This window comes from Bombus vancouverensis, chromosome 15, assembly GCF_051014615.1.
Source record: "Bombus vancouverensis nearcticus chromosome 15, iyBomVanc1_principal, whole genome shotgun sequence".
Lineage (NCBI taxonomy): Eukaryota > Metazoa > Arthropoda > Insecta > Hymenoptera > Apidae > Bombus > Bombus vancouverensis.
This window is the reverse complement of record NC_134925.1, coordinates 1,410,591-1,437,192: the sequence shown is the minus strand read 5'-3', so window position 1 is coordinate 1,437,192 and position 26,602 is coordinate 1,410,591. Positions and strand designations below refer to the sequence as shown.

The following is a 26,602-nucleotide window of genomic DNA, read 5'->3' as shown; positions in this document are numbered from 1 at the left end:
CTTATATTTCTACATTTCATAATTGAGAAAGGCTAATCGTATTAGACAGGTTGCAACGCCGTGTCAGATTTTCCTTGCGTATTTCTAGCCTTATTTAATATTGCGATAAAGCGACATGGAGAGCAGAAGCTGCTTCGAATCTTCCTTAAATATGGAATTCACGATTCCGACAATTTTTATATCACGTTTACCGAATTTAAATCGGTATAAGAAAGTTCCATGAGTATCGCGATCATGCATGACAATCGGTAACGTATATTTGATATTTTCCGCGTGAATTTCTCCTTAATTCATAGCAAATTTATTCTTTCGTGTGATTGATAATGGACCATAGAATAAAACGAAAGTGGATCAGTGGAAGCTGTCGCTGTAGTATCGTTTTCTGTATTACACCCAGTGCTTTCAGCTAATTTTTATATTATCCACTTCCTTGGATATTTGGTTTGCTATTGGTTTTTGTACGAGATCGATAATCTATAACGATAGGCATCTTTTGAAAAAAGATTAGCGACATCCGTCTTAAATTCGTTCCTCGCGAATTCTATTTCTTTTTTTCTACACATAGAACTCGTGTCACTAAATTATTTTCTAAAAGTATAGACACTAATGCTAATCCTTTCACGGCACAGCTGATCACTAATTTTAAGACACCCTATAGGAAACATATACCGAGCTCCGCATAAACGTTAGCAAAAATTATTTTGAGTCAACCGTCTATTGATCGAAAGGTGAGAACGTAAAAATCTTACGACAGGTGTTAATTTATGCATATGTGTAACATCCGATCGGTACCTTAAGCTTCGCAACGATTCTCGATCCCGAAGAAACTCGAAGGATTCCTCTCCAAGGATGTGTTTGACACCTATAGAGCGGCGCAAAGAGGCCGAAGAAGACCTTGACTGGATTTTTTTCACGAAATCAGTCCGCGTTTAGAGCGTGCGGCTTTATGTTTTCAGCTAGCGTTGTTGCACTTACCCCGACCTAACCAGGGTCTGTGCGGGTGACCCACACCTTCGTATCGTTTACACAGACAACGAAACTGTTTCCACGCGAAATGTCTTAACCCAATTCCCAAGAACCGATCGCGAGGGGTTGAAAGCGCGTGATTGGCCAGATTCGCATTGTTTAGAGCCGATACCGAACGTGGATTGGCTAAACGGCACCCCACCTCCGTTCTTAGATCGGCTGACTCAACACGCCGATGAATAACGTCAGACAGTCGAATGGAGGGCCACGTGATCAAATTTATAGCGATTTTTTAAAACCGACTTTTGTATAAAAGGACCGCCGCCCGGTACATCCAGCATAAGCTTACCTACTTTCGAGAAGTAAACAAGCAACCCACAACCCAATCAACATGTTCAAGTTGGTAAGAAGAATATCATATTTTATATTACTTATTTCCATCGCTATACTAGATTAAATAAATAGAGTTTTACTTTGTCGATGATACGTGGGTGGGCGAAATCGAACAACGAAACGGTTCTAACCAGCACGATTTCACTTGGAACAGATAGATATACCGCATACGTGAGCCATTCAAGACAAAACGGCTATATATAATTTAGCAGCGATAGATATTAAGTTTCATTTGGTTTCAAGTTAGTTTTAATAGACCATGTACGAATAAGCTACGGCTTTCGTTCACCCTTTGGTTATTTCTTCGATCTTGGAATTTTTGACGTATTCGAGACAGGCATACCGATTAGAAAATTGTATAAATTTTCTAGTCTTCTTAACCAAAAGTATTACAAGGGGGCTAAATTATACCAGTTTCACCCGTTTTGATAGATACCTTAGCTAGTAACTGGTGGACGAAACACTAATATTTTCTCAAATGCGTATAGTACATAATCCTACCTATAGTATAGCATAATTATGCATTCGTATTCGCATTATGAATTTGTAAGACAACTTTCAAACGTCCTTTACATTTCTCGTTCAACGTCCAGCAAAATCGTTCTATTCGAAATTCTTTTTGGAAAATTTTTAGATTCTCGAGATACCTCTACAGCTTCTCCCTATTTTTCTAAACGCAAAACGGAATTTCTCGTCGGTGAGGCTGGCCTCCTCGGCTAATTTGCATATTAACCGCATTCGCGAGCACATTCATACGGAGGACTGGCTAATCGTTCGATCGAATCACCGTGGAACGTCGCGGCGAGGAAAATTCCTCCGTTCACTCTGATCTTCTTTGATCGATAAAGCATTCGATTCCCGCGGCAAACGCGTCAAGTATCGCGCCGTGACCTTTCCGAGCACATACATCGGTGTGGTTGTACGTTCACTCGGACGGACACCAGCGTTTCCGTCCGGTCACAAAAATCTACGCGAACGAGCGAAACCACTGAAGCATGTACATTGTTGGCCAACTCCAGTCGCGAACGCAGTCAGACAAAATGGAATGCGACCCGCACCACGGACACCGCGCTCTCGCTTTTTCCCCGGCTCGAAACCGATCTCGCGTACTCGCATGCTCGCGTGCCGCTCGTCCACGACACTTGCTTTACGTCGTTTTATTCCGATCTGCACGTTTCCATGCGATTTTTTCGAGCAAGGCGGTGTTATAGACGGTGTTATAGAAATATAAGTTTGAAGACCGATATTGATTCGTACGTAACGTAAATTTTCAGTAAGTTTTCGTACATTTCGATCAGATCGATTTGTGAAATTTTTCTTTAATCGTTGGTTGATATAATGTAACGCGATAGTGTCGACGTTATTACGGACATCGTGCAGATTTTGCATAAAAGCTTAACATGCTTGAGAAGAAGTAGAATAAGGTCATCGCGGACCAGCCGTATGGATTTAATCAAGCAGTCGGTCTTTCGTGAGATTCTACGATCAACAGACGCGTACTAATTCTATCATCCCCGAAATAGCGTTAATCGCCGTTGGATATTTCGCTTATTCTTTTTTTAATCATACCGCTTTCAAACTAGCATATCGAACTACTAAGGAGTATCAAACTACTAAACAAAATCTATATCGGTCAATTCATTCTGCGAGTCTCCGATCGTCCAAGAATCTTTTTCTCTAGGCCATGATTATCACCGTCGGAAGAACCACCGATCGTTCGAAACAATTTACTTTTCCATTTTTACTTTAGCCTTTTCCTTGTATCTTTCACGCCGGCGGTTCCAAGGACACCGGTAAACAAATGCGGGTCTCGAACACGACTTAACGCGATTAAAGCGTTCTCTTTGTTTCCACGTAAGACCATAATCGCTGAAAGATTAACGCTCGAATTAGATACACGACTGCACTGTGCTACGACTATTAACGAAGATAAGAAGCCGGTAGAAGAACGTAGATCGAGGATCTAAGGGTTGGTAAGAGAAGAGCCAGGGGTAAACTAAGAATCGCACGTGCTGTTTTCCCACAGGCTGTTCTCGCCGCCGTCCTGGCTGTCGCTACCGCTGCCCCTGGTGGTCTCACTGGCATCATCGCTGAACACGCAACCGGCCCAATTACGGCTCCCTTGGTCGTCTCGCACGCTGCTCTGGCACCAGCTGCCCACGTGATCGCCCAGCCTGTTGCCCCCATCGTCCGCACCGCTCCCATCGTCACCAAGTCCGTGCTGACCGCCGCACCCCTGCCCCTCCTTTCTGCGCACGGCTTGCATTAGATGACAACTGATTCTATCTTACTACCACCAAGTCACGACGAGACAGCCCCCCTAGAAAACACATACACACACATACACACACCTTTCTAATCCCTCGTAAATCGTCCCCACCTCCAAACCAGGCAAAAAAAAAACGAAGCAGCGAAATTGAAGGAAAAAAGCACGAAGGGAAAGATAGATCATAGCTCGAGGATGGAGCGAGAAGAACAGCCACAATCGGGAAAACTAGTAAATCAATTGTTTCATTCCTGGTCATCTCCTGATCATCGAGACGATGTCCAGCTTTTTTCGGGACACGATCGGTAACACGATCCGCGACGCGATCCAAAGATCAAGAATCGCGTCAGAATCGGCTGGTCTCTTTCCTTTCGGCGACCATTTGCCGCCCTGAGATCATCAACGCAATTCGGACATTCGCATCTCTATCATTGCACCATCATCCAGGACCCTTTCCCTTTGGTCATATGGAATTTTAATAAAATTTTATTTAAAAAAACAAACAATGGGATTCGTGTGTTTCGTTCTACTTTTCACCGTGTTTCGTCTCGTTCCTCAATCGCTCCAACATGTTCCTTCTCCGATTTCACGCACCAAAAGAAGCTTGTCGGGACGAAGCAACTCCATCGGAGTAAAGTTTCGAACAAAGTACCCACGATCTCGAGCGTTCACCCCGCTTCCAGAATATATATCTTATCCGACGATAAAACAAGATACACGCAAAGATACTTTGCGTCCGCGTTGCAGTCGCAGACGCGGGAAACGAACGCCGCACCGTCGCGCCGTTACACGCAGATGGCCATATAAACGACGCATCCCCGTAAACGACGTACGCGTCTCCACCCTGCTTTCGCATGAATCTGGCCTTCGACGATCCTTCCTCCGTTTTACGACTATCCCGAACAATCTCTCCCCTTTAGTCCCTTTAGATTTTCCATGCTTCTCCTTGCGAACAACGCTGTCGAATCTCGTATCGGCGGCCTCCTCTCGTTTCCATCGTTCGCGATACGCTGGAACTCGAGTGAAGCATCGCTTGCCAACCATCCCGCAGATTTTACAGTCGATATAAAAGACGACGAACGAGTTTGACGGTGAAATTAACCGGAAAAGGGAAATGGCTTTGGATTCTACTGCAGTCGTTGCGGCTACCGCGTGTTTTACTTTAAACTTTTACTTTAAACATCTCAAATCGGCAAGAAGTTATTCGTTGCGCAATTGTCGCCTTTGTGGTGTATAATCCTTAGTCGTAAAGATTATCGCACAGGTGAAGAAATTGGCTTGATTTTGTCATCGGTAGAGATACACGGATCCTGGGTGGTACCATTTGTAGCCATGAGCGTAGGATAGAGGCAGAGTCGCGGTGTGTAGAGGTAACACCTTCGCGTAAGGATGCCAGTAGACCAGCGGGGGTGCTATTACTGGCGGCACTGGAGCTGGTACAGCGGATACCGCCAAGATGGTCATGGCCAGCAAAACAATCTGTCGATAAGAGAAACATGTTATTTTGTATCCTTTCGGAGTTATTATTAGCCACATACGAATATTTACATTTCCAACGTATTATTAGTAAATTATTATTTTTAAAGTATTCGCTTCTTTTCCTTGGACCGAACATTGGACCGAAACAGATTTATACCAGATTTATTTATACCTCATAAATTTAAACGGAACGATACATGTTACGAAATTAAATAACGATAAATTATGTGTTTTCGTTTAGTAGCCCATTTATTTGACGAAAGTATCACAGAGGCTTTATAAAAAACATCCATTATTCTATGTATAAATCGATGTTCGTATATATGCGTCACTTTATAGCTTTGTAAACACAGTAATCGATAGTTTATACAGACAACACAGTATTTCTTTCGCATGGTTCGTAGCTCGTTTAAAGCTTACCGTTTTCATCGCTGACACGTATGTATCGATTATTCCATTAATAACTGTCAAATTAGTAGAAGATTTGTAGGAGTAGTCTCGTTAAACCGACCGTTATTTGCATCCTTAATGTTCACCATGCGACGAAAGTGTGAAGCACAGTCGAGTAAGTAAATAAAACTGTCCATATCGAGAAAGATATAGCATTGTCGATCTCGTTAACAAACGCTAGGTAGAACAGCGATATTTGATTAGTTTGTCAAGTACACCGCAACGAAATACGGTTTTAAATATAACTCAAGTATTTAAACCAAAAATAGATAATATTATTAACATCGATGTTGAGATTAAATTTGTTATCATAATTGTAGAGAAATGAGATTACAAGTGATAGATATAAATATTTGTCGTCGGTAATAAAGTACATCGGTTGAGACAGTGTCTGACCGTAAACGATCTACTTTCACTTGCTTCCTCGTATCTTCTTCGTCATCGCTTATCTCGATACTTTACTCGATCTTTCGAATAATAAATAGTTTTAATACAAAATTTTTTAAACCACATCGAATCAAAGTTATTCAAATTAACGGTAAATTTGAAAACATATAAATTTATTGGCAATATTAATCGGGATTGGCCTATTTTGCCATTTATCGTATTAGAAACAATTTCAAATCGTCTATCTACAAAAGTTTGGCAATTTATTATTGTTACGCTTGATTATGTAACGTGTATCGAAAGTTAGTGTAAAAATGCTACTCGTGCTGATGTACTCGTGTTGTAACGAACGAAATTAATTGGTATTTTTATAAAAGTACCAGAGATCCGGTGCAGTCGTCCAAATCGACGCTAGATGCAATTAAAAATTTTTTATGAAAAATAAAAGGTAAAGTATCTCGCTCAAACTACTACAAAATGAAACAAATGTCGTTATTCGAAAATAATAACGAGTACGGGTATTATTCTGTAAAATAACTGATTTACCTACTTTCAACGTAATGATCTGGTCGAAATGAGAAACGAACGTTGTAGGAATTTACGACATATTCTATCAAATTCACCGATTTCGTATATTACTTAACACGAACCGTTTAAAATCGGTATCGTTTGTCGTAACAGATACTCACCTACCCCGTACATGTAGTAAGTAAGCGCATATAGGGTATACATATAATGGATATACTTGCCAGCTTGAACATGTTAAACGTTTTATCGGCTTTTCCGTAGGCAAACACGAAAAGGACGCGGGTCGATACTGCTGTTAGCTCTACGGAAATCGAACTCTTTATATACACGCGCCGAAAGCTGTGTCGTCTTCGTTATTCACTCCCACTCGTGCGCTCCCAATGGCCTCTGCAGCCTTCGTCATTCCCGATAATCCGTATCCGCGAATCGAACGATTTTTTCATCCTTCCTAACCCCCGTTCGTCTTCCCCTCCGCGGAATACACGGAGGCTGGCGTCGGAGGCACGAAGGTTAGCACTTTTGCGTTATAAATATGCAACGGGAGAGACGCGCGCCACTCGGAAGTAACAATGCAGATGGGAACGCGGACAGGTAGATCGGTATCAGCTGGACGTTGATTTATAGAAGGACTCTTCAACGTGGACAACGACGAACGGTTGTGTTCGTTTAATCGAAGGACGCGACTGTTCGCCGAGCGAAGCTCTCCCATTAAAATCCGATACCGAGAAAATCGAAATCGTTCGTGTCGGAGTCTGTTGCGAAGCGACGACAAGCCATATTCGCTAATGGGCGTGCCTAGATCCTTGTTGGAAGGATTCGAGTTGGACAGGAACGTGTAAGGATGAGTCACGTACCGGTCAATTAACGGAGGCGAGGAAGAGACGTCTTTTCGACCCTCTTTGATCGTTCAACTGCTTCCTTTGCTGTGATAAGACACCGTTTACCGTATATTCGAGGGAAACTGGACTGGAGTTTGCCGACTTCGAGCGATAGAAAAAGAAAGATAATCGAAAGGTCGTAACGAGCTACTGTGTACGAGACATCTCGAGAAGGAAGTTGCTTGCTACAACGATGAAATTTCTAGGATGATATTCTCTATCGGATCTAGAGACTTCGAACGTGATTACTTAACAAATTCTTAAGAAACGACACCTTATCTAGGCAAGACTCGTTTCATAGACCGCGATACAGGAATGTTGAATTGCCATTGCGTCGCATAAAAGGCGCATTGCTATACATATCCATTCTTACGTAGCAGCCGTGCGCCCGTCCAAGCGTAACGAAACCGACTGTCTTTCGAAATCGCCGATAGAATATATCGAGATTTCCATAACGGAGGCATAAAAAATGAACGGTTACGTTTCCCGCAGCACGACTCTGTGTCTGCGTAGGTGTATCCCAGCGTTGTAAAATCTCGATTCCTTCGTGATCGATAAACAATGACAACGTTCGCTCGTGCTAGAACGTCGTTATGCAGCAGAACGTCGCTAGCAGCTCGTTTTGGCACTTTCTTTGTGAGTGTGATGGGTCTCCTTAGTTGGAAAACCTCGTTTATCGAACTTGTTCCAGGGATTTGGAAAATATGCTCGATTCGGTGTTAGAGGAGGTGACCGTTTCTCCGATCTAGCGCATTGTAAAATGTCTAAGGTTTTGATCGACCAAGTTTGAAAGTCGCTCGCGATATATCACGTTAACTAGATCGATTGAAACGTAGAAAATATGTTGATTTCTACAATTTATAAAATACGTAATTGTCAATTTAACTTGAAGCACGTCCTCTCGTACAACTCGAAACGTATCGATTATCGTTTCACATTCCGAATTAACAAAATTTTTAACGAAAATTTACAGAAACCGAGTTATCGTCAACCATAAATTCTCAACATCCTAAAATATACGCGAGTACAAAAAAAATTTTGGACAATCGCTAACATCGATCTGTCTGCCTGCAGGTTCCTGGCGATCTGGTGGCCCCTGAAATGCCAAATAACAAAGAGGCGAGCTCGCATGATGATAGTCGTGATCTGGTTCATCGCCCTCACCACCACATCTCCATGGTTGCTCTTCTTCGATCTGGTGTCGATTTACGACGACGATCCAGACCTGAGGCTCTGCCTGGAAGTGTGGCCGCACCCCGAAGACGGCACCCTCTTCTTCCTCATCGGCAATCTAACATTATGCTACGTTCTTCCCACGATTTTGATCTCTCTTTGCTATATCCTGATTTGGATAAAAGTATGGCGAAGGCATATCCCCTCTGACACGAAGGACGCCCAGATGGAGAGGATACAGCAGAAATCGAAAGTAAAGGTGGTGAAGATGCTGGTCGTCGTAGTGATTCTGTTCGTGCTGTCGTGGCTGCCGCTCTACGTGATCTTCACGGTGATCAAGCTTGGCGGAGACGTTGCCGAAAGAGAGGACGAGATCCTGCCTATCGCCACGCCGATCGCTCAATGGCTTGGCGCCAGTAACTCCTGCATCAATCCCATCCTGTACGCTTTCTTCAACAAGAAATACCGTCGTGGTTTCATCGCGATCCTCAAGAGCGGACGCTGCTGTGGCAAGATCAGGTATTACGAAACGGTGGCCATGATGTCTTCGTCGACGAGCATGAGGAAATCTTCGTACTACGTGAACAACAACAATAACAACTCATCGACCAGGCGAACCTTCCATGGACCGCCGGTGCACCAGGAGAGCAACGTTTCGTACATATTCAACCACACCGGCGTCTAAATTAGTAAACACTTCGTAGGGATTCGATGTATTCCGAGGCTGGCTGCCCGGAACGGGCTTAACAGTGAGCCGGTCCGAGATTCTGGGTCACGCGTGATCGTCACGATTGTCACTCGGATCGGAAGTCGCCGATTACGGAGTCCCAACCATGGAAGCACGTTGCTAACCCGCGAAACCGATCGTCCGCTCATTTCTTCTGTTCCTTCGTTTTTGTACGCATCTTTTGATTTTGATCGCGATCGTATGTAACGCGACGCGTTCCAGTTCCCTATTGTCGACGCGGAAACGACGGTTTCTCGAATCTGTCGTTTTCTATCGTCTCGCGCAACGTGCATCGTAATTTCATTGAAAACGAGCATGATCGTGTAACCACGCTGGTTTTACAAATAGATCTCCACGCGTCGTTGTTACGGATCCCTTCTTTGCCTCGAGGTATCCAGACTGGATGCGAGACATTCTTTCGGACTTACCTTGCGACGAAGAAACTGAGTAAAAAGATTCGACGAACGAGGACGTAGATCGCGTTGAGGTGCTCGCATACTTCCGAGGCTTTCTTCTTTTTTACGAGCACCTTTCTAGATTTTTAAGGTATTCACGAACAAAGGGACCGAGTTGTCTGCTTCGAGCGAAACAAGCGAAAAATGTGTAGAGGGAACGAGTAGAGGGTCAGGACAGAATTAGCAACTCCATTTGTCTGAACCTTTCGAGAGACAAGAAAGACAAACGGTTTAACACGATGGAAACTGTACGTCGATTCGCCTCGCTATCTACGGTTTCTGGTTGAAATAGTAAAAGTTCGGGCAATAAGAGTTTAGTTGACTCGACTAGTCGCTAATTAAAATTTCGTTCCAATAAACGCGGTTCTACCGTAAAAGGTTCAATGCGTCATTGTACACCGTCACAAGACACGGTGTAAGTTGCTCGCGATACTCGCCAGCGTAATTAGCGTGTGAATACAATTAATAATTCCGAGAGAACGGCTGGCAGCGCGACACAGACCGTTTGCTATAACGATGCTTCTGGAACTGGTGGTCCATTCGTAATTGTACTTGTCGTCTGAACGAAGAAGGTCGCTAGCAAACTAAGAAACTGCGCGCACCGTTGACTCGTCTCGACGATTTACTCATAGGTCCTTAGGATAACGTAATACAGAAATTTATCCGTGCATTGCATGCTGCGATTTAAGTGACACTAATTGCATAACACCTAACGTTACCTTACACATTATTGGTATAGCATATACGTGAGTTATCGAGATAGAGATAAGAAGGGAAAACGAAAGAGAAAGTAAGCTAGAAGAAAGGCAGGAACAGAATGTAAAAGTGAAAGAGAGAGACAGAGAGAAAGAGAGGGAGAGAGTATTCGAGAATTTTTATTAAACACTACCTCCGTATGCGAGAACAGCAGATTACTACGTATATACATTACTTGTACTTATTATTCGTAGCACGGTCGACTTCACAAATATAATACATATACACGTATATACATATATATATATATTTTCTTATCGGAACGTTAGACGATCTAGTTGATATTTTTTTTCTTTTTATTTTTTGGAGACTTCTTACGGTGCCATACGTACACCGATAAATACACGTGCCGCGCGTATCATCGTGCAGGAAGTGAAAAATATTTAAAAGAACCGGTTAACGCGTATCGACACACCGACCAGACAGCAAAGTGAGTGCGCACGATGGTTCTAACGTTACATCGATCGAAACGATGGAACGATCAAACGATGAACAACGCTTTCGTCTTTGCCACATTGTCAAGTTGCCTGCCTCCTTCCGTCTCCTGTGATCCAATACAACTCGTCGCTTATTCCACTCCCAAACCCAGTCGCACCTACTCGTTCCTCTGTGTGTCTACGCCGACCTAGAGAAAGGCGGAAGCGCCCGACTTCACAGTTTTGTCTCGAATTAATATCGACCGATTACGCGTGCGACGGATTAACGCGATCACTGGCGACAATAACGACCTTTTACGCTCCAGGAGGGCAGCTCCTGCCGCGAGTTAGTTCAGAGATCAAGCTACGTAAGTACTCGTGGCAAATAGTTCAACATCATAGTGACATTTTTTGTTAAATTTCAATCACGATATATCGCGACTAAAATTGGTGAAAAGAGGATCTATCGATTTGGATGATCTTCCATGAGCATGTGTTCGTATTATTTTAGAGCTCGATCTCTCCAACCGTAACGTCGAGATATTATACAGGGCGTTGTAGTTGTTTCCTGTCAAACTTTGTCACTATATCGTATAAGTAGGAGAAGAAGAAAGCTGCTGAACGTACACACGTATGTATGTGTATACGTATGTACGTTCGAAGCTTTGTTAAAAAGTTGTAATGAAAATATAGAATATAAAGGAAAGGGTAACAGAAGTATCGCTAGATTTTAATACTTCGTTTGAAAATGTTCATCGTTCCTGTCGATACACGACTGACTGATACAAGCTGTAAAAAAGTTGGATTTATTTCGATACTGTGTTTGATGATGCAGTTCATTTCGATTTTATTGCTACTCGGTAAATCGTTGATCCTTGCAATTAATACCACTTCGATATATCTTTCCTCAAAAGAGCAAAGTGTCGTTCCCTTTCCTTTCTGTAGTTTTGTTATAACATTTTGCTATACGAAGCTTCGAACAACCCTACATTCGTACAACATTCATTTTCTTCTTTGTGCTCATAGAACATACTGACAAAGTTTAGCCTGGATAAAAACAGCAACGCTTCGTGGTTTTCGCCTGTTTGTTTTCTAGCCACGTGTCGCTCGAACTCGTCAGCGAGGAACAACTTGTTGAAATACGTATAATTCGTCTTATAGTTGCTTAGTTTAAAGAGTCGTTATGAAATTGTAATTTTCCCGTTATCTATTCAAATTCCACGTTATTTCAACTACTTTCTGTACATTATTTTTGTTAAATTTATTATTGAAAAAAGTCGTGCATTTCATCGCAATTCGCTCGACAGTCTGCGCTAAACTGAACTTGCGATCTTTTCAATTTCCACCAAATACAAAATTATTCATTTTCGATGTTTAAACACGAAATTCGTAATTTGATTATTTCGTGTATACTCCGTCGATAAAGAATTAGGACTATTAATATCCATGTTCCACAAACGTTTGTTCCCCTTTAACGAGTTGCAGCGATTCGTTGTTCTTCTACGAGACTCTTATCGGGCATTCACGTAGCGCACATCCTTTCCTCCATGTCGGAGGATATCTTCGTCGATCAGCTGTGGATCGTTTTCCTCCAGCGAAGAATCCGATACGCGCGATAACAGCGAGATGGAAATCGCGACGATCGACGAAAGGAAAGGACAAAGGAAATGGAGAAAAAGGCAGCATGGGATTTCACGCGCGCTTTAACGCTACCGACGAGCATTATACCTCGATCCTTTGTAATACCGATGTAAGATGGTAACGTGTTAAAACGAAGAGCTGCGGGGTTTTATGATAGAGCAACTATTTTCGTAAGGTTTTTATACGTGGCGATGACAGGATCTAGATGTAACGAAAACGTATGCGAAATATAATTGTACAGACGGCTGTAAACGAGGAATACTTTATTCATATCTATCGTAGGCTCGTAACCGATGCGACGCCGACCGAGTCTTGCGTGACGTTTCTTAAAAAGTAACAAATATAAAACAGAGAAACCGTTAGAGATAAACGCGCGAAGGATAAGTGGCAAAAGCTAAGAAAAAAGTAATTGTAAAAATGAACGAGGAAGAAATATAGAAATAACAAAAGGACATACGAGTCGAGGAAGTAACTATAAATAATTGAGAAGCGACTGTATACTTACGTAAGCGCGGCTCTAAGCATCTTGTAAGTTAACAATCTACATATATCGTAAGAACATGATATTTATATAAATAGCATTTATGTATACGATGTACGCATATGTGTATATATACATACACATGTATACATTTATCGTACACGTGAAAACTAAACGTCTATCTGCTGCTGTCTTTATGTACATAATGTAACTTATCGTGTAATATTATTGTACATACATAAGTAACGTATATCATTGCTATATTGTTACTATATACACCGCCGTTACCTTCGTTCTTATTCGTTGCTCTCTAATCGGAGAGAGAAAATTCTTACTCGTCTCATCGAGAAATATCCTCATCGGAGAGCGAACGAGCTTGTTCACCGTTTTATCGTCTCGTGAGATACGTTTCGTGTACGCACAGTCAAAGAAAGACAGACAGACTTCTTGCTGTTCTAGAAAAGGAGTCTCTCTCTCTTTCTCTCTCTCTCTCTCTCTCTCCCTATCTCTCTATCTCTTTCTCTCTCTCTGTATCTCTATCGTTGGATCCATTATTATTCGATTAATTGTCAATAAACGCTCTCGATCGTGTATATGTTCGTTTCGATTGTACATATATATTAACCGCTGTATTTCGAGCACCGCCCATGCGTTCACGGTGTTTCGAACTTACTCGAAAGATTCAGATTTTATTAATAAATGTTATTCCAACTATTTTGATATATTTGGAACGTCACGCGTAAATGACACTGTTAATACTTATAAATACTATATTCGAACGTGTTCGGGTTCGTCTCGGATAGTACGCTGTACATTGTTGTTGGTATTTCCAAGTGTTTTCGTATTTTACGTACACAACTATTGATACTATTTTTTATAATAACGACGATCATAAACGGCTACGTCCTTAAAACGCGGAGGAGCGAAAACAGAGGAGAATGCGATCAATTGACTGTACGTATCGAGAAATCTGCATGACGCTCGACTGGTTGGGCAATCCCTCGAAAATAATTAGCGCGTCGCGGTTTCTAAAACGGGTCCTATCTTCTATACGGAACGTGTGCAATTTCAGAAATTGCACGATATTTATTTTCGTACAGATATACAGTGTACTTTCAAAATTAGGCGATGAACTTTGAGAACATACGACGATCCTCTGGATAAGAAATACGTTCCACGTTTGTAATTACAAGAAGGACGGAATTCTTTCGTAGACCGTGATTGCTCCTCATCTGTGGCGATATACCATGAAAATGTTAAGTGACACGACTGTAGCGCCTATAGCACGAATATTCCTGCAAAAGAAATTGAAGATTAATTTTACGATATCGTATAAAATAATTAGTAATTAAATTAATCGATATAGTTGAAAATGATTGATACGTAACACGATGTAGACACATGTTAAGATAAACGTATAATAGTCCTATGATTTTGTTGGAAGAGAACCTGATCTGTGTAATAAGTTTTCATATATCGCAATCAATTTTTTGAAATCGCGTGTACCTCTTTTATATCATATCACATCTGTGTCCGTATATTCGCAATTGATTTATCTATGGATAAAACGATCAGAATTGTTTCAACATCTTATACTTGGACATACTTTGAGAATCATGCTGTTTTCAAACTTTCTGCACTACCTTGGTTGGTACATTTACGCATATATTCTACGATAGGCTCTTCCCGTCTAATTAACGCTACACGGTTCGCAGACATTATAACTGAAAGAACGCGCGGAAGAACGAACGTGACGTGGAAGATACTTGGTCGATGATGCACGCGAGCTAAAAACAAGATAGAAACGTTCGTTCGTTTGTAAAGTGGTGTCAATGAAAACGCTGTAAAACATGGAACTCTTCGACTACATGTAAATTCAGACTTTGATTTTGCACAAAGACCTCGTCTCGAGGAAAAAATCTGTCGTAAACGCAACCTATGATCTCAAAGTTTGACCGCCTATTTTAGAATTCTTCTCGTCTACTACTTACGTAGAAGTAAGAACCACGTAGAACTACGAAACTCGTAGCACCACGAGAAAAACGCTATAGCGTTCGTAACGACTAAGTCGATGTACTTGGACTGTTGGAGGTGTTGCCTAGCCAGTTTGATCGTCAGGCCCGTATCTCGCTGGTACGACAACGTACCCGACGATTTCGTTTGCAAACGAGGCTGAATCGACTCTCAAAAGTAACCTCCAGATCCGTTCCTATGCTATCGTTCACGGTGGGCGAATACACGCGTAAAACGGATAGAATTACCGAATGAAAGTTTTTCTGTTGCGCCATAACGTTCGACGAATCGCTTGATCCCAGGGCTGATTGTACATTTCGTGTCTTACGATTAGTTGCTTGGTTTGCATGGCGGATCGACGGTGATCGAGAAACCGCGGATAGATCGATAACTGGCGATAAAATAAATAAAATTTTAATCACTATCGATTCACCGATATTAACGATGAATTACCGTGCGAGAGAGCCCGGGTGAAACTTTCGTTTATCACGACTACGCGATGCTGTTCTTGGCGAGTAAATTGGGCGAGTAACTAGAAACTAGAAACGATAACAAAATGTAATGATATAAAGCGATCGTGATCGAAGGGTGATTTATCGATCATATTGTTTTCCAAGCCTGTATAGCCTTTCACGTTTAACCGATAATCGGAAATATACTTGCATATCGATGGATTTGATTCTGACTCTAATAATAATAATAATCGCCGAGACTATGGGTCGCGTAAAATGATCAGAGAAACTTTTCTTTTCCTACATTTCCTTTTCTTCGCCTTTCTTTTAGAATTTCAACGCGATGGGGCCAAAAACATATGGTTTTTGAAAGGTTTCTAGATTTTCGAATGCGTACAAATGTACGCACTTTGCGGAAAAATTCCAACACTTTGATAGAATCGAGTTACGACATATATAAAAGTAACAAAATCAGATTTACAAAGGATGTATCGACGCAAAGTGTAAGAGCTTTTCCGCGAAATGTCGAAAACTTTCAAACGTGAACGATGGCCGCAGATATCTCGAGTCTCTATCGATTCATCGGATATTTTTCTACACGGGTTTGATTAGATTTTTCAAAAAAAAAAAAAAAAAGTGCGTGACGTGTGTGTAAATAAACGGGAATTTTAGAGGAGTATTGTATTATATTATTATTACGATATTATTATTACATTATTTACTATCAATTTACATGAAACGTTTACACAGACTAAGGTAACAAGATATTTATCTATAAATTTACATCGAAGAAAAGACAAAAAAAGAAAAAATGTCGAAGTTGTAAAGAGTTTTGGAAAGACAATGAATACATACAGGACAGCGAGCTCCGGCGTAAGCTAAGCTTTCGATTGTTTGTACAATCACCTCGATATGAAATATTTCTAATCCTTCAACTTGTAAAATAATTCCGATAATTCCAACATTTCTCTATGGAAAGAAAGCAAGCAAGCAAGAACAAAAACTAGCGACATACTTTATCAATGTATTCCTTTGTCTGAAAATACTTTCGGTTTTCCCTCCGTTCGCATCGTTACGAGTTGTAGAATATAAAACCACAACTTATCGAATCGCGATAGACGTAGAAAGAAAAGATTGGAATTGCGAACGATCGTCTCGAGAACGAATATTCAGAATTCGAGAATCGGATTCGAAACGTCTTCTCCCGATAGTTTTCTCGCCAACATCCTGGCGAAAAACGATCAAACGAAATTCCACTTAATGTACGATTAATAATCGCGCGATTATTTTTTTAAAACAGCCTCTCGTTAACGTAGGGGAAATGAAAATCGAGCTTTTACTGGGTAGATTATGCGCTGCCGTGTTACACCCGAATTTCATGAACAAAGTCGAATAATACAACCTCTTGTTTTTCTATCGTTTCCTTCTCTCGTGTATATTTAACACGTGTATATTTAATAGAAGCGTAATACACCTAGCGAATATAGACGAAGAATCGCTTGCGAGAAAGTTTCCTCGAAAGATACGACGTTTAGATGAAATAATCGACAACTTGCTGCAAAATAGCGATCGATTTACGCCACATCGTTGATAATGACGAAAAAAAAGAGATAAAAAAGGAGCGAAAAAAAATGATAGAAATCCTTAATAATCGTTAATACGTTAAGTTTAAGAGCTGATTTCGGACAGCTTCTCTCGATCGGTTCGTAAAAGACGAAGAATGGTGGAATCTGCACATGGCAGTTACAAGCTCGCGTCACCTCCTTCGGAATCTTTACCATTATCGTTATTATGATTATTACCATCATTGTCGCTATCGTTATCGTTACCGTAAAAAGAGGAGATTATCATCGCTGTAATTGCCCTTCGATGAGCAGCTTTTCGACTTTGATAGGCGATTCTGGAATTTACTTGTTGGATAGAACGATTTATCCGTGCACCATGATAAACGTAGGTCCTTCGGTTTAAGAGCGCAAACTTCACCACGAAGAAAAAAGAAAAACATAAATAAATAAATAAAATAAAGGAAGCCACTAACGTAGGCGAGAGAACAATCTTTCAGTTTCGTTTTATCGTTGCTTTGATGGGTACGCGTGTTATATGGATAAGCGGCATTATCCGAATAACGATGAAATAATAGAAACATACTAGGTAAGGAAATGTTTGCAAATGAAATTGATAAGTGTTTTAATATTGTATCGAAATGTGTGTGTATGTACCAAGTAAAAAAAGAAGACAAAAACAGAAAAAAAGAAGACAAAAAACAGAAAAAAAGAAGAAAAAACGAAAAAGAAACGAGAAAAAGAGAAACACAGAGAAACGTTACCAATGTCGATGCCTGTTGCCCTGGCCCTTCTCCTAACTGCCCTCCTACCCCTCTGTCCCCGTTTTATTCGCTGTAACCGTATTACGATATTTAAAACACTGTACGATTCAAAGCCCTCGATACGTAAAGATTTTGCGCGGGCTGAGTCTTCGTTTGTTGTACGTTTCGGTATAGCGTCCGGACATTGCCGCGGGACGACGATTCAGTGTCGATCGGCCTCTAGAACGTTTCATCCACCCTCTAAATAACGTATTCAGCGGTGGAAGTAGCAATAAAACTTTCGTTTGCTTCCCCTATTTCTAACTATCTCTCGATCTCTGGTTGTACAATTGAACAATTGAAAATAGAGGCGATCGCGACAGTGAGTCACGCCCCTCCCCCCGCCCCTCATAAAGATTAAATATAACGAGTTGCGAATAAGTATACGTATTTTCTCAATGAAAATGATAAAAGGATATGTAATAAAATACTTCCACTGTAAACTTGTCTTGTTCTTTGTGTCGCGATACCTATGATAATTTAATTAATTCGATTAATTTGAAACGCGAAAATACACGTACATTGTATGAAATTCCATTGCACGATACAGCAGAGCCTGCCTTATTCGAACTAATAACGAGACAAAGTCTGGAATTTTCAGATAATCGAACGATCGCCTTTCTTCTGTGAAACTGCTATAAAATTACGATTGTTCGAACAAAGATTCAGATTAATTTCCATAAACGTTTATGATCATGTTGATCATATCTATCGTCTTTATCATATTCGTTGCTAGGCCACATCATTTTTCAACCCCAGTGACTCTATAGAGTTGTATTCTTTTTGTACTTGGAACCATCGAATCGCTTTCTCGCACGCCAGAGCACCTCGGCGTGAGAAGGTACATCTTCGTGCTGACCTTCATTCGCTGTTTTCATTCGTATAAAATCGTCATTATTATCGTCGTTGTAGCAACGAATCCATTCCATTACATCGGTATTATTATTGTGCAAGCATCGCATCCTGGTATTCTACGCAATGTAGCGACAACCTCTTCGTCCTTCTCATCCATTTTCCTTTCTTGTCCGTGTGTTTGTTCAATTTCGTTCGACAAAAGTTTCCGCCATGCACTTTCCATTATGTTGCATTTTTAATACTGGACCAAGCGTTTAGCAACACGTCGCAACAATACCCACGAAAATCGTCGCGTTTTTTCGTTCCTTTAGACGGAACAAAGCACATATTCAAACGCATTTGCATATTACAAAATGTACGTACCGATATATAAAATAGATAATAGTATACCTGTTAAAGTATGTCGCTGTAGAATTGATATTCATTTTGCAATCGAGAAGACGCTTTAACCGTGTTAACGCAATATCAATATCGCGGCAAATACACATCTTTCTACACCATGTCACGACTCTGCATTCGAAGACAACTACATGCATACATACAACTGCGCTGTTCCTCTAAACGACTATACGTCATATCGTAATTTTTGCTTCTGGCGATAAGGTAATCGATACGTGACAAACTACTAGGTGTACATTCGTTCCATGGTGTAACAACCACACGCACTTACCTTGTAGCATATGTGCATAATATATGATTCATATTTGTTTTATATTCGTCAATTGCATATTTGTTCCCTTTTCTCTTTTACGTACGAAGGTAAAACACGTATCCATCAGAAAATGTCGCATATTCAGATAGATCAAAGTGATTTTCTTCAAGTACTAGTTACCGCGTGACTTAAGAATCGAAAAAATAGAAATTGACAAGGAACTATTGCTATGCCAGCTGAACGATACACAGACATGTCCATCAAAATGTCAGAATTTCTGCTAAAAATCACAGGTCTCTCGAGAACGACGAACAGCGCCGAAGAGACCAGAAGGAAATTGACGATAGTCTATACCATCGTTGCACTCGTTTATGGAGTGTACGTGAACGTAGTGGATATTTCTCACAGTATGGATAATTTAGACGTGAGTCTAAAAAACATTCTGCCCTTTCTATAGGAATTTTGTGGTTATTAAATTGTGCATGTGTAGTTACCTGCACAGTGTGTTTGTAAACAGTACAATACATTTGCGGAATTCGATATACGTATGTACAATAGTTGGACAGCTTTGGAACGTTCTTTCCTTGTATTTTGAAGGGTTTGAGAAGCGTTTGCCCAATCGCTTGTCCAGTTATATCAAATATTCCTGCCACTTGAACTTACTACCTGTAAAAATATTATTATATTGTGAAACTGTTCTTTTGGAAATGTTACAAATAATTTTTTCAGCACTGTATCTTTTTGGCTTCTAACACATTGAACATAGTATTGGCAATGTTCAAACTTTCGGTAATAAACTTTTATAAAACAGAATTCTCGGATATGATCGTGTATGCGCAAAAGCATTTCTGGCATTTCAATTATGACGACAATGACAAGTTACTTTTCGAAGAGTGCGGAAGATTTTGCAAACTGTGGACGGTATTTCTATTCTTTGTTACACAAACCGCCTTGTCTTTCTATGCAATAACGCCAATCTCCGGTAAGTTGATCCAGTAATGAAGAGACTAAAGAAATCTTCTTTTTTTACACAAGAAACATAATTCTTCAAATAATGGAACGAGGCACCTATATTTTAAAATACGTAGTAAAAAACTGATCCAAATTATGGAAATTGAGGGAGCCAATTTAAAAATCGGCCTGAGAAATAACCCTTGCAATTGGATAGAAACCTAAATTCATTCTACTCAAGTCTGACTTCGAAACAAACATTTGTAAAAATCAGGATAATCCTATAAAATTCATATTTCACTGTATTTTAGCGAATATTGGAAACAATAATTCAGAGAGGTTGCTTCCATTCAAAATGTGGGTCAATCTGCCGCTAACTGTGTCACCTTATTACGAAATAATGTTTGCTCTCGAGGTATACCAAATATTCAATATGTATATTTCAAGATGTCGATCATTTCCTGACTCTCTAAACTTCGAGACGTTTAAGCTTTCGATAACTATGCCTTTTATTATCAGAATAACTTTTCATTTTATGAAAAAAAAAAAAAAAGATAACTCGTGTAACAATTGCTTGCTACACGGTCGCCGGTTAAAAAACTCTTGAAAACAGAATGAGGTAGCATATATCGTAATAACTTGTCATCGATGACTCTATGATTAATTGCTATTTACATACACAGTTACTGGCCGTACAACAAATTGGCGCGAGCTATATATGCCCCGACAACTTCTTATGCGTGCTAAATCTACACGTGGTCTACCAATTTCGTATGCTGCAGAACACGTTAGTGAATCTATGGTCGAACATCGACGAGCGAACAGATATCGTCGAGTACTCGAACGAATGCTACGTAATGTTGAAAAAATGCATCCGAAAACATCAATCGTTGATCGAATTCAGCGCTAAACTCGACGACATTTACACACTGCCGATCCTCAGCCACATGGTTATCTTTAGCGTGCTGATGTGTTTCGACACGTACGAGGTCATTCTGGTACGTGTGAGCGATTTAAAACGAATTAACTAAAAAGCTATCGTGGTTACGCCATATTTCTCAAATTAACAATTTAATAAAATTAGACAAGAGCGATCGAACGTTTTACTATTATTCGGTACCTACTAGATTTAAAATAAAAGCTATATTGCTTACGGTGGTCACTTAAAAAATTTGTACGTAGGCGGACGTATCTCCCGGGACACGACTCATTTTCTTCTTCCACATGATCGGCAGTTTTACCCACATCATTTTTTTCACGTATATCTGCAATGGTTTAGTAGAGGAAAGCACGAATATTAGCACGGCATCGTATTCAGGATGGTGGATGATTCTGCCAATGACCGAAACAGGCAGGAAGATACGGAAGGATACGAGAATAATGATTATGAAATCGATGCGACCGTGTTATCTGTCCGCCGGAGGATTCTTTCCCGTCACTTTGGAAACATCTACCGCGGTATGCAGCAATTTCTTTCTTTTAATCCCATTTACTCTAAAAATACCACATTTTGCAATCCGGTACGATATGTAACTGTTTTTTGTCCTTAAATAAGCAAAATTTGAATATAAATCACGTATGTGGTATCTTGGAAATTACGTGACGTAAATTTTACTTACGATACTGTACGCGTCATATTTTTGCATTTCTGCCTATTACGTACACGTTTTTACATATCTGTAATTATAATAGAATACGTATGTACATGGAAAATTGTAAAACACCTTGATACAATTTCTTGTTACAGCTTATAAGCTCGACGATGTCATACTTCACTCTCATGAGAGAATCGTCTATAAAAGCAGCAGCGGAATAGTTATATAAATGCACGGACTTGCACAATAGAAATATACAATGCAAATATACAATGCAAATAAATTTCAGTATTTATATCTACATACCTACAAGAATAAAATTGAATTAAAATTTAATTATCGAGTGATATCACCGAACTTCCTTGTCATCGCGTTAAAAATGAATAGGATTCTTTCATGCGTCGTAACTTTCCTTGCATTCGAAAAATTAACGAAAGATTTTCGGAATAAACTCACTCACAAACTTTATCCCCTCGAAATCCTCTGTAGCTACTTGATTTACGATATTACGTTGAACAATCGTAAGAGTTCCATCGAGTCAGAAGACAAAGCACTCATCCATCGCTTAAATCGAGTGAAATCAGTGGCAGACCATCTTATGTACGATCACAATCGTTCCTCGTTCTTTCTATCGTCACTTGTTCCATTCAAACTCCCTCGAATCGTGAATAATGCATCTTCGATTACGTTGCAACGCCTACACTTCACACGAGAACAGGACACGTTACAGGCAGCTAAGCGAATTGTTGATTGGCATACACGCAAATCGTCAGAGTGTCGTCGCGATTAAAGACCCTGCGTCTAACATCTCGTTAAAGATCGATCGGCTATAGTTGACGCGATACTACATCGCCCTTCCTTCGATTATTCGACGTTCACCGTGCGAATGATGCAGAATAACGACATTTCGATAATTTGGGCAAGTTTTCTAATGAAAATCGTAGGCCTGTGGCTAGCGGCGAATCGAAATGAACAACGTCGCAGAGATTTCGCGCTTATCTACACGGTCGGAGCGCTTTTCATCAGTATATGTATCGCGATCAGAGATATCTATCATACTTGGGGAAATTTTAGCGTAAGTGCGCAACGGTTTCGCTTTGATCGACTCCTCTATTATTCTTTATCCTTCTGTGCTCCTATTACGTTAGGAAGAAAATATCGTATCGAACTAATTTATAATTTTTCTAAGTTTAAATTTATAAGTTTTCTAATTCTAAGTTAGTAAGGAACTTTTAAACGTAGTCTCGTTTAGCTGATAATGCTAATTGAAATCGAAAGAGTACTGGAAGAAGAACGAACAATCTACAAACGTGTTTCGTACCATTCTCACGTGTACATATCTATAATTTCAGGATAGCGTTTTTATCTGTTGCAATATTTTATACGTGACGATCGTTTTCCTAAAGATCGGCGTAATATACAAGCACAAAATAGAGTTCTTTAATTTAATTACGTTCACACAGAAAAATTTCTGGCGTCCGTATTACGATCCACAAGAAATACTAGTTGTAGCTGATTGCAAACGAATATGCAACATTTTCATTATTCTTATGATCTTTTGTACCCAAGGCACTTGTGCCGGTTACATGGTAACACCGCTTATAGGTACGTAAAAGGGCATATCTTTGTATCCACTGCTTATTTATATACACAATTACGTTACATATATTATTACGTAAATATTTTTTTACTGTTCAGCAAATATAGGAAGAAACGAATCTGACAGAATACTACCGTTCAACTTGTGGGTCGACTTTCCTGTAGGAACGTCCCCTTACTTTGAAATACTATTTACTATACAGGTACAGATATCTCCGCTAATTCGTACCTCCTCCTAATTTTTTAAAAGATCGTATTTCATTCTAATAACGATTTCGTAATCGTATTTCTAATCGATCGCTTATCGACTCGACAGTAATAAAAATATACCCTGTTTAACACCTTAACCTACGATTTACGTTTGAGAATTTTGGGCCGAAAACGTAAACAAGCTATTATATATTATATTATATATTATATTTGGCTCGATCATCGTACTACGGACTATGCCCGTAATATTTACGTTTGGTCCGATCATCGTACTACGGGCTATGCCCGTACTTGTAAGTTAAGGGGTTAAAATATAATTCGATGAAACCGATTTTTATTTATGCAGATACTCTGTGTGTACCATGTCGGTGTGTGTTACATTTGTTTCGACAATTTGTTATGCATCGTTAATCTTCACGTGGCCAGCCAATTTCGCATATTACAGCATAGGCTGAGAAGCATAGATAACGCGACGAAGAATCAGATAGAAGAATACGAATCGGATGCAAGATTATCGTATTATTCAAATATGTGTTGCACGAAGTTGAGAAATTGCGTACAACAGCATCAAATGCTTATCGAATATTGCAAAAAGTTGGAAAATATCTTTACGTTGATCGTGCTTGCCCAGGTAATGTTTCTTGCCATGGTAATATGCCTCGTGGGATTTCAACTACTCCTGGTGAGTTATTTTTTTGAGATATTTTATCGAGCGAGATATTTTAAGAAGTCGCCTCGTTACAAGTTATTCCAGTTACTTACGTTCAAAGTTATCTTTCTACGTCGTTATTAGGAAACGTTTCGCGTTAAAAAATATACGTAGTAACCGTGAACACGGAAGAGCAACGACGTGCCGGAACTCAAAATCAGTCGATTTTTGTCGATCATTGTGCCATTACCGTTCGATAATATCTCTATTCCACGATCGATCCTCTCTGCTTTTCGTTCTGGAGAGGCTGCTTCACACTCGTTGTCAACTAATCCTGATTTACCTTTATCCTGCTTTGACATTCGCCTTTGAATTTTCGTTTTCTTCTTAACGTCTTCTTTTACTTTCCTTTCTTTTTTTCAATCTCGTATGTGTATATTGTCCCGAATCGCATTCCCCATTTTTTCACTCGACACAGCCACGCGATTTTCGATCGCTCGCCCTTCCATCTCGGCCGAGCTTCCACAGCGAGAGACCGAAACCGCGACTCTTTGGGCCGAATGTATGCAGTGAATGCAACATATAAGTATAACTGTAATATAACTGTAACAATGATTGTCTTATATTATTTGGTATGTGTACGTGTTGCAGCCTTGCGTACGTAGTTCTTATCTGTAAGTTTTACGAGATCCTTTGGACTTTGTAGCCGGATACGTTAACTATACATTTACCACTCCACCGTTATCCGCTAACATCCACGATCCTCTCATTTGAATTCGAAGATTCCGATCCCGCGTGTATAGAAAATCAGTAGAGTCAAATGTATATTGTGGAAAAAATGGAGAAAGTTTTTTCTTCTTTTTAATTTATTTCGATCAATCAGAATTATTTAATCGATTTCTGTAGAGAACTCCATCTGTATTATTGAAATTTCCAATACACCTGCATTTTAAATTTGCAAAACAAAATGTTTTCCAAAACCATTTTATTAGTTTTATATCGATTATATCGTGTTCCCATAGGTGGACACACCTACCTCAAAGAAGGCCAGTTTGGTATTGAATTTGTGTGGCGTTCTGTGTCAACTGTTAATGTTCACGTATAGTTGCGATGATTTGATGCGGCAAAGTGTCAATGTCGGCAATGCTTCATTCTCAGGACCATGGCCAATCCTTCCAATGAACGAAGCTGGTGCCACTGTGCGAAAAGATTTGCTAATTATTATCATGCGATCGCACAAGATTTGCTGTATAACAGCTGGAAAATTTTTTCCTGTTTCGCTGCAGACGTTTACCGGGGTAATCGAATTCGTTGTATCTCCGTTACGATTTTTCTATATAATCGTTGAATTGTAATTATTCACTCGTTACAGGTTCTCAGTACGGCAATGTCATATTTCACTCTGCTAAGGAATACATCTCTGGATGCAACAAATTCATAACTTGTACATTTGTCGTTAATAGCAAAAATATAAATTACAGGGCTCGTTCGATTCGAAGGTGCCAAACGGCACCGTTGCTTGGTGTTTAAATAAAAAGGGATAATACACTGTTCCCAAGATTCTATTTCTCCACGAGTCTTTGCACATGTAATTGATGGTGAAATGGCAAGACTGATTTACACGTAGTGCTATATATTGTATCGGGTTTGTTATTTTCTAAACGTATCTTTACTACGAGTAAGTTTGATACATTTAATATTACTATAACATCGCAATAAATGTTTCTCGAATACCATGTCATCCATTTTATGATTACTCTTTAAACACGTTATTTTGATTTTAAATCAAAGCGTACCGTCTCTTTCTTCCTCGTATGTATTACGAATTTTATAAGTGAAACGTGGAAATAGCTTGAACATTTTTAAGTATCCTTTCGTCTATATCTAAAATGATCTAAGGCATTGTCTACATTTAAGAAATAGTTAAACCAACAGCTGTGATTTTTCTATCGAGCGCACGACGGCTATCAAAAAGCGAAAAGAGTTGCTTTTACTAGGAGGACTTATATATTAATATAAAAACGTACAATAGCTTACATAACTATCAGCTGTGTGGTATCGTTGATCGTGACTCTTTGTTGTAAAAAAATTGGAAAGCTTATCGTCGATCGCAGCAGCCCTAGACCCCGTCGCCACGTGATGTGCAAGACGCCAACGCTCGATGCACAATGCAGCGTCTACTCCCTTTTTACCTAACAGCCGATCACAGGTCTGTCTCTCTTTAATTATACATACACGTTGCACGTGTCGACCTACTCCGTACCC

General features: G+C 40.0%; 3 protein-coding genes and 2 long non-coding RNA genes across 5 annotated transcripts in view; 3 read left to right on the top strand and 2 right to left on the bottom strand.

Annotated features, from left to right (window-relative positions):
• The window catches only part of SIFR (SIFamide receptor), a 58,879-nt gene extending 45,169 nt beyond the window's left edge, over window positions 1-13,710 (top strand). Inside the window, exon 3 of the mRNA XM_033347451.2 lies at window positions 8,422-13,710. Coding sequence (XP_033203342.1) covers window positions 8,422-9,205 — 784 coding nt within the window. The 3' untranslated portion in view covers window positions 9,206-13,710. The remainder of the gene's footprint in view (window positions 1-8,421) is intronic.
• On the top strand, window positions 1,260-4,131 carry LOC117164425 (uncharacterized). The gene is made up of 2 exons (XM_033347452.2): window positions 1,260-1,369; window positions 3,386-4,131. Exons 1-2 carry the CDS (start codon window positions 1,358-1,360, stop codon window positions 3,626-3,628), a joined length of 255 nt encoding a protein of 84 aa, XP_033203343.1. The 5' UTR covers window positions 1,260-1,357; the 3' UTR covers window positions 3,629-4,131.
• On the bottom strand, window positions 3,606-6,794 carry LOC143303619 (uncharacterized). The gene is made up of 2 exons (XR_013060126.1): window positions 6,691-6,794; window positions 3,606-5,104 (listed from the first exon to the last, which is right to left on the bottom strand). It is a non-coding gene; the product is annotated as an uncharacterized LOC143303619 (long non-coding RNA).
• Window positions 13,711-14,062: 352 nt separating the features above from the next.
• Window positions 14,063-19,199, bottom strand: LOC143303620 (uncharacterized). The gene is made up of 2 exons (XR_013060128.1): window positions 19,072-19,199; window positions 14,063-14,291 (listed from the first exon to the last, which is right to left on the bottom strand). It is a non-coding gene; the product is annotated as an uncharacterized LOC143303620 (long non-coding RNA).
• Window positions 19,200-19,471: 272 nt separating this feature from the next.
• Window positions 19,472-25,778, top strand: LOC117164346 (uncharacterized). The gene is made up of 11 exons (XM_033347300.2): window positions 19,472-19,757; window positions 20,063-20,315; window positions 20,596-20,699; window positions 20,968-21,282; window positions 21,467-21,742; window positions 22,032-22,099; window positions 22,804-22,954; window positions 23,132-23,191; window positions 24,233-24,370; window positions 25,360-25,635; window positions 25,710-25,778. The coding sequence occupies exons 1-11, from the start codon at window positions 19,563-19,565 to the stop codon at window positions 25,776-25,778; spliced, it is 1,905 nt and encodes a 634-aa protein (XP_033203191.2). The 5' UTR covers window positions 19,472-19,562.
• Window positions 25,779-26,602: the final 824 nt, after the last annotated feature.

Bases quoted from the DNA above. Each gene is read 5' to 3' on its own strand.
- LOC117164346 (XM_033347300.2), top strand. From the start codon at position 19,563: ATGCCAGCTGAACGATACACAGACATGTCCATCAAAATGTCAGAATTT. The intron at 23,192-24,232 runs GTTTCGTACCAT...TGTTGCACGAAG, and splicing joins AACGAACAATCTACAAACGT to TTGAGAAATTGCGTACAACA. The intron at 25,636-25,709 runs GTAATCGAATTC...CACTCGTTACAG, and splicing joins CGCTGCAGACGTTTACCGGG to GTTCTCAGTACGGCAATGTC.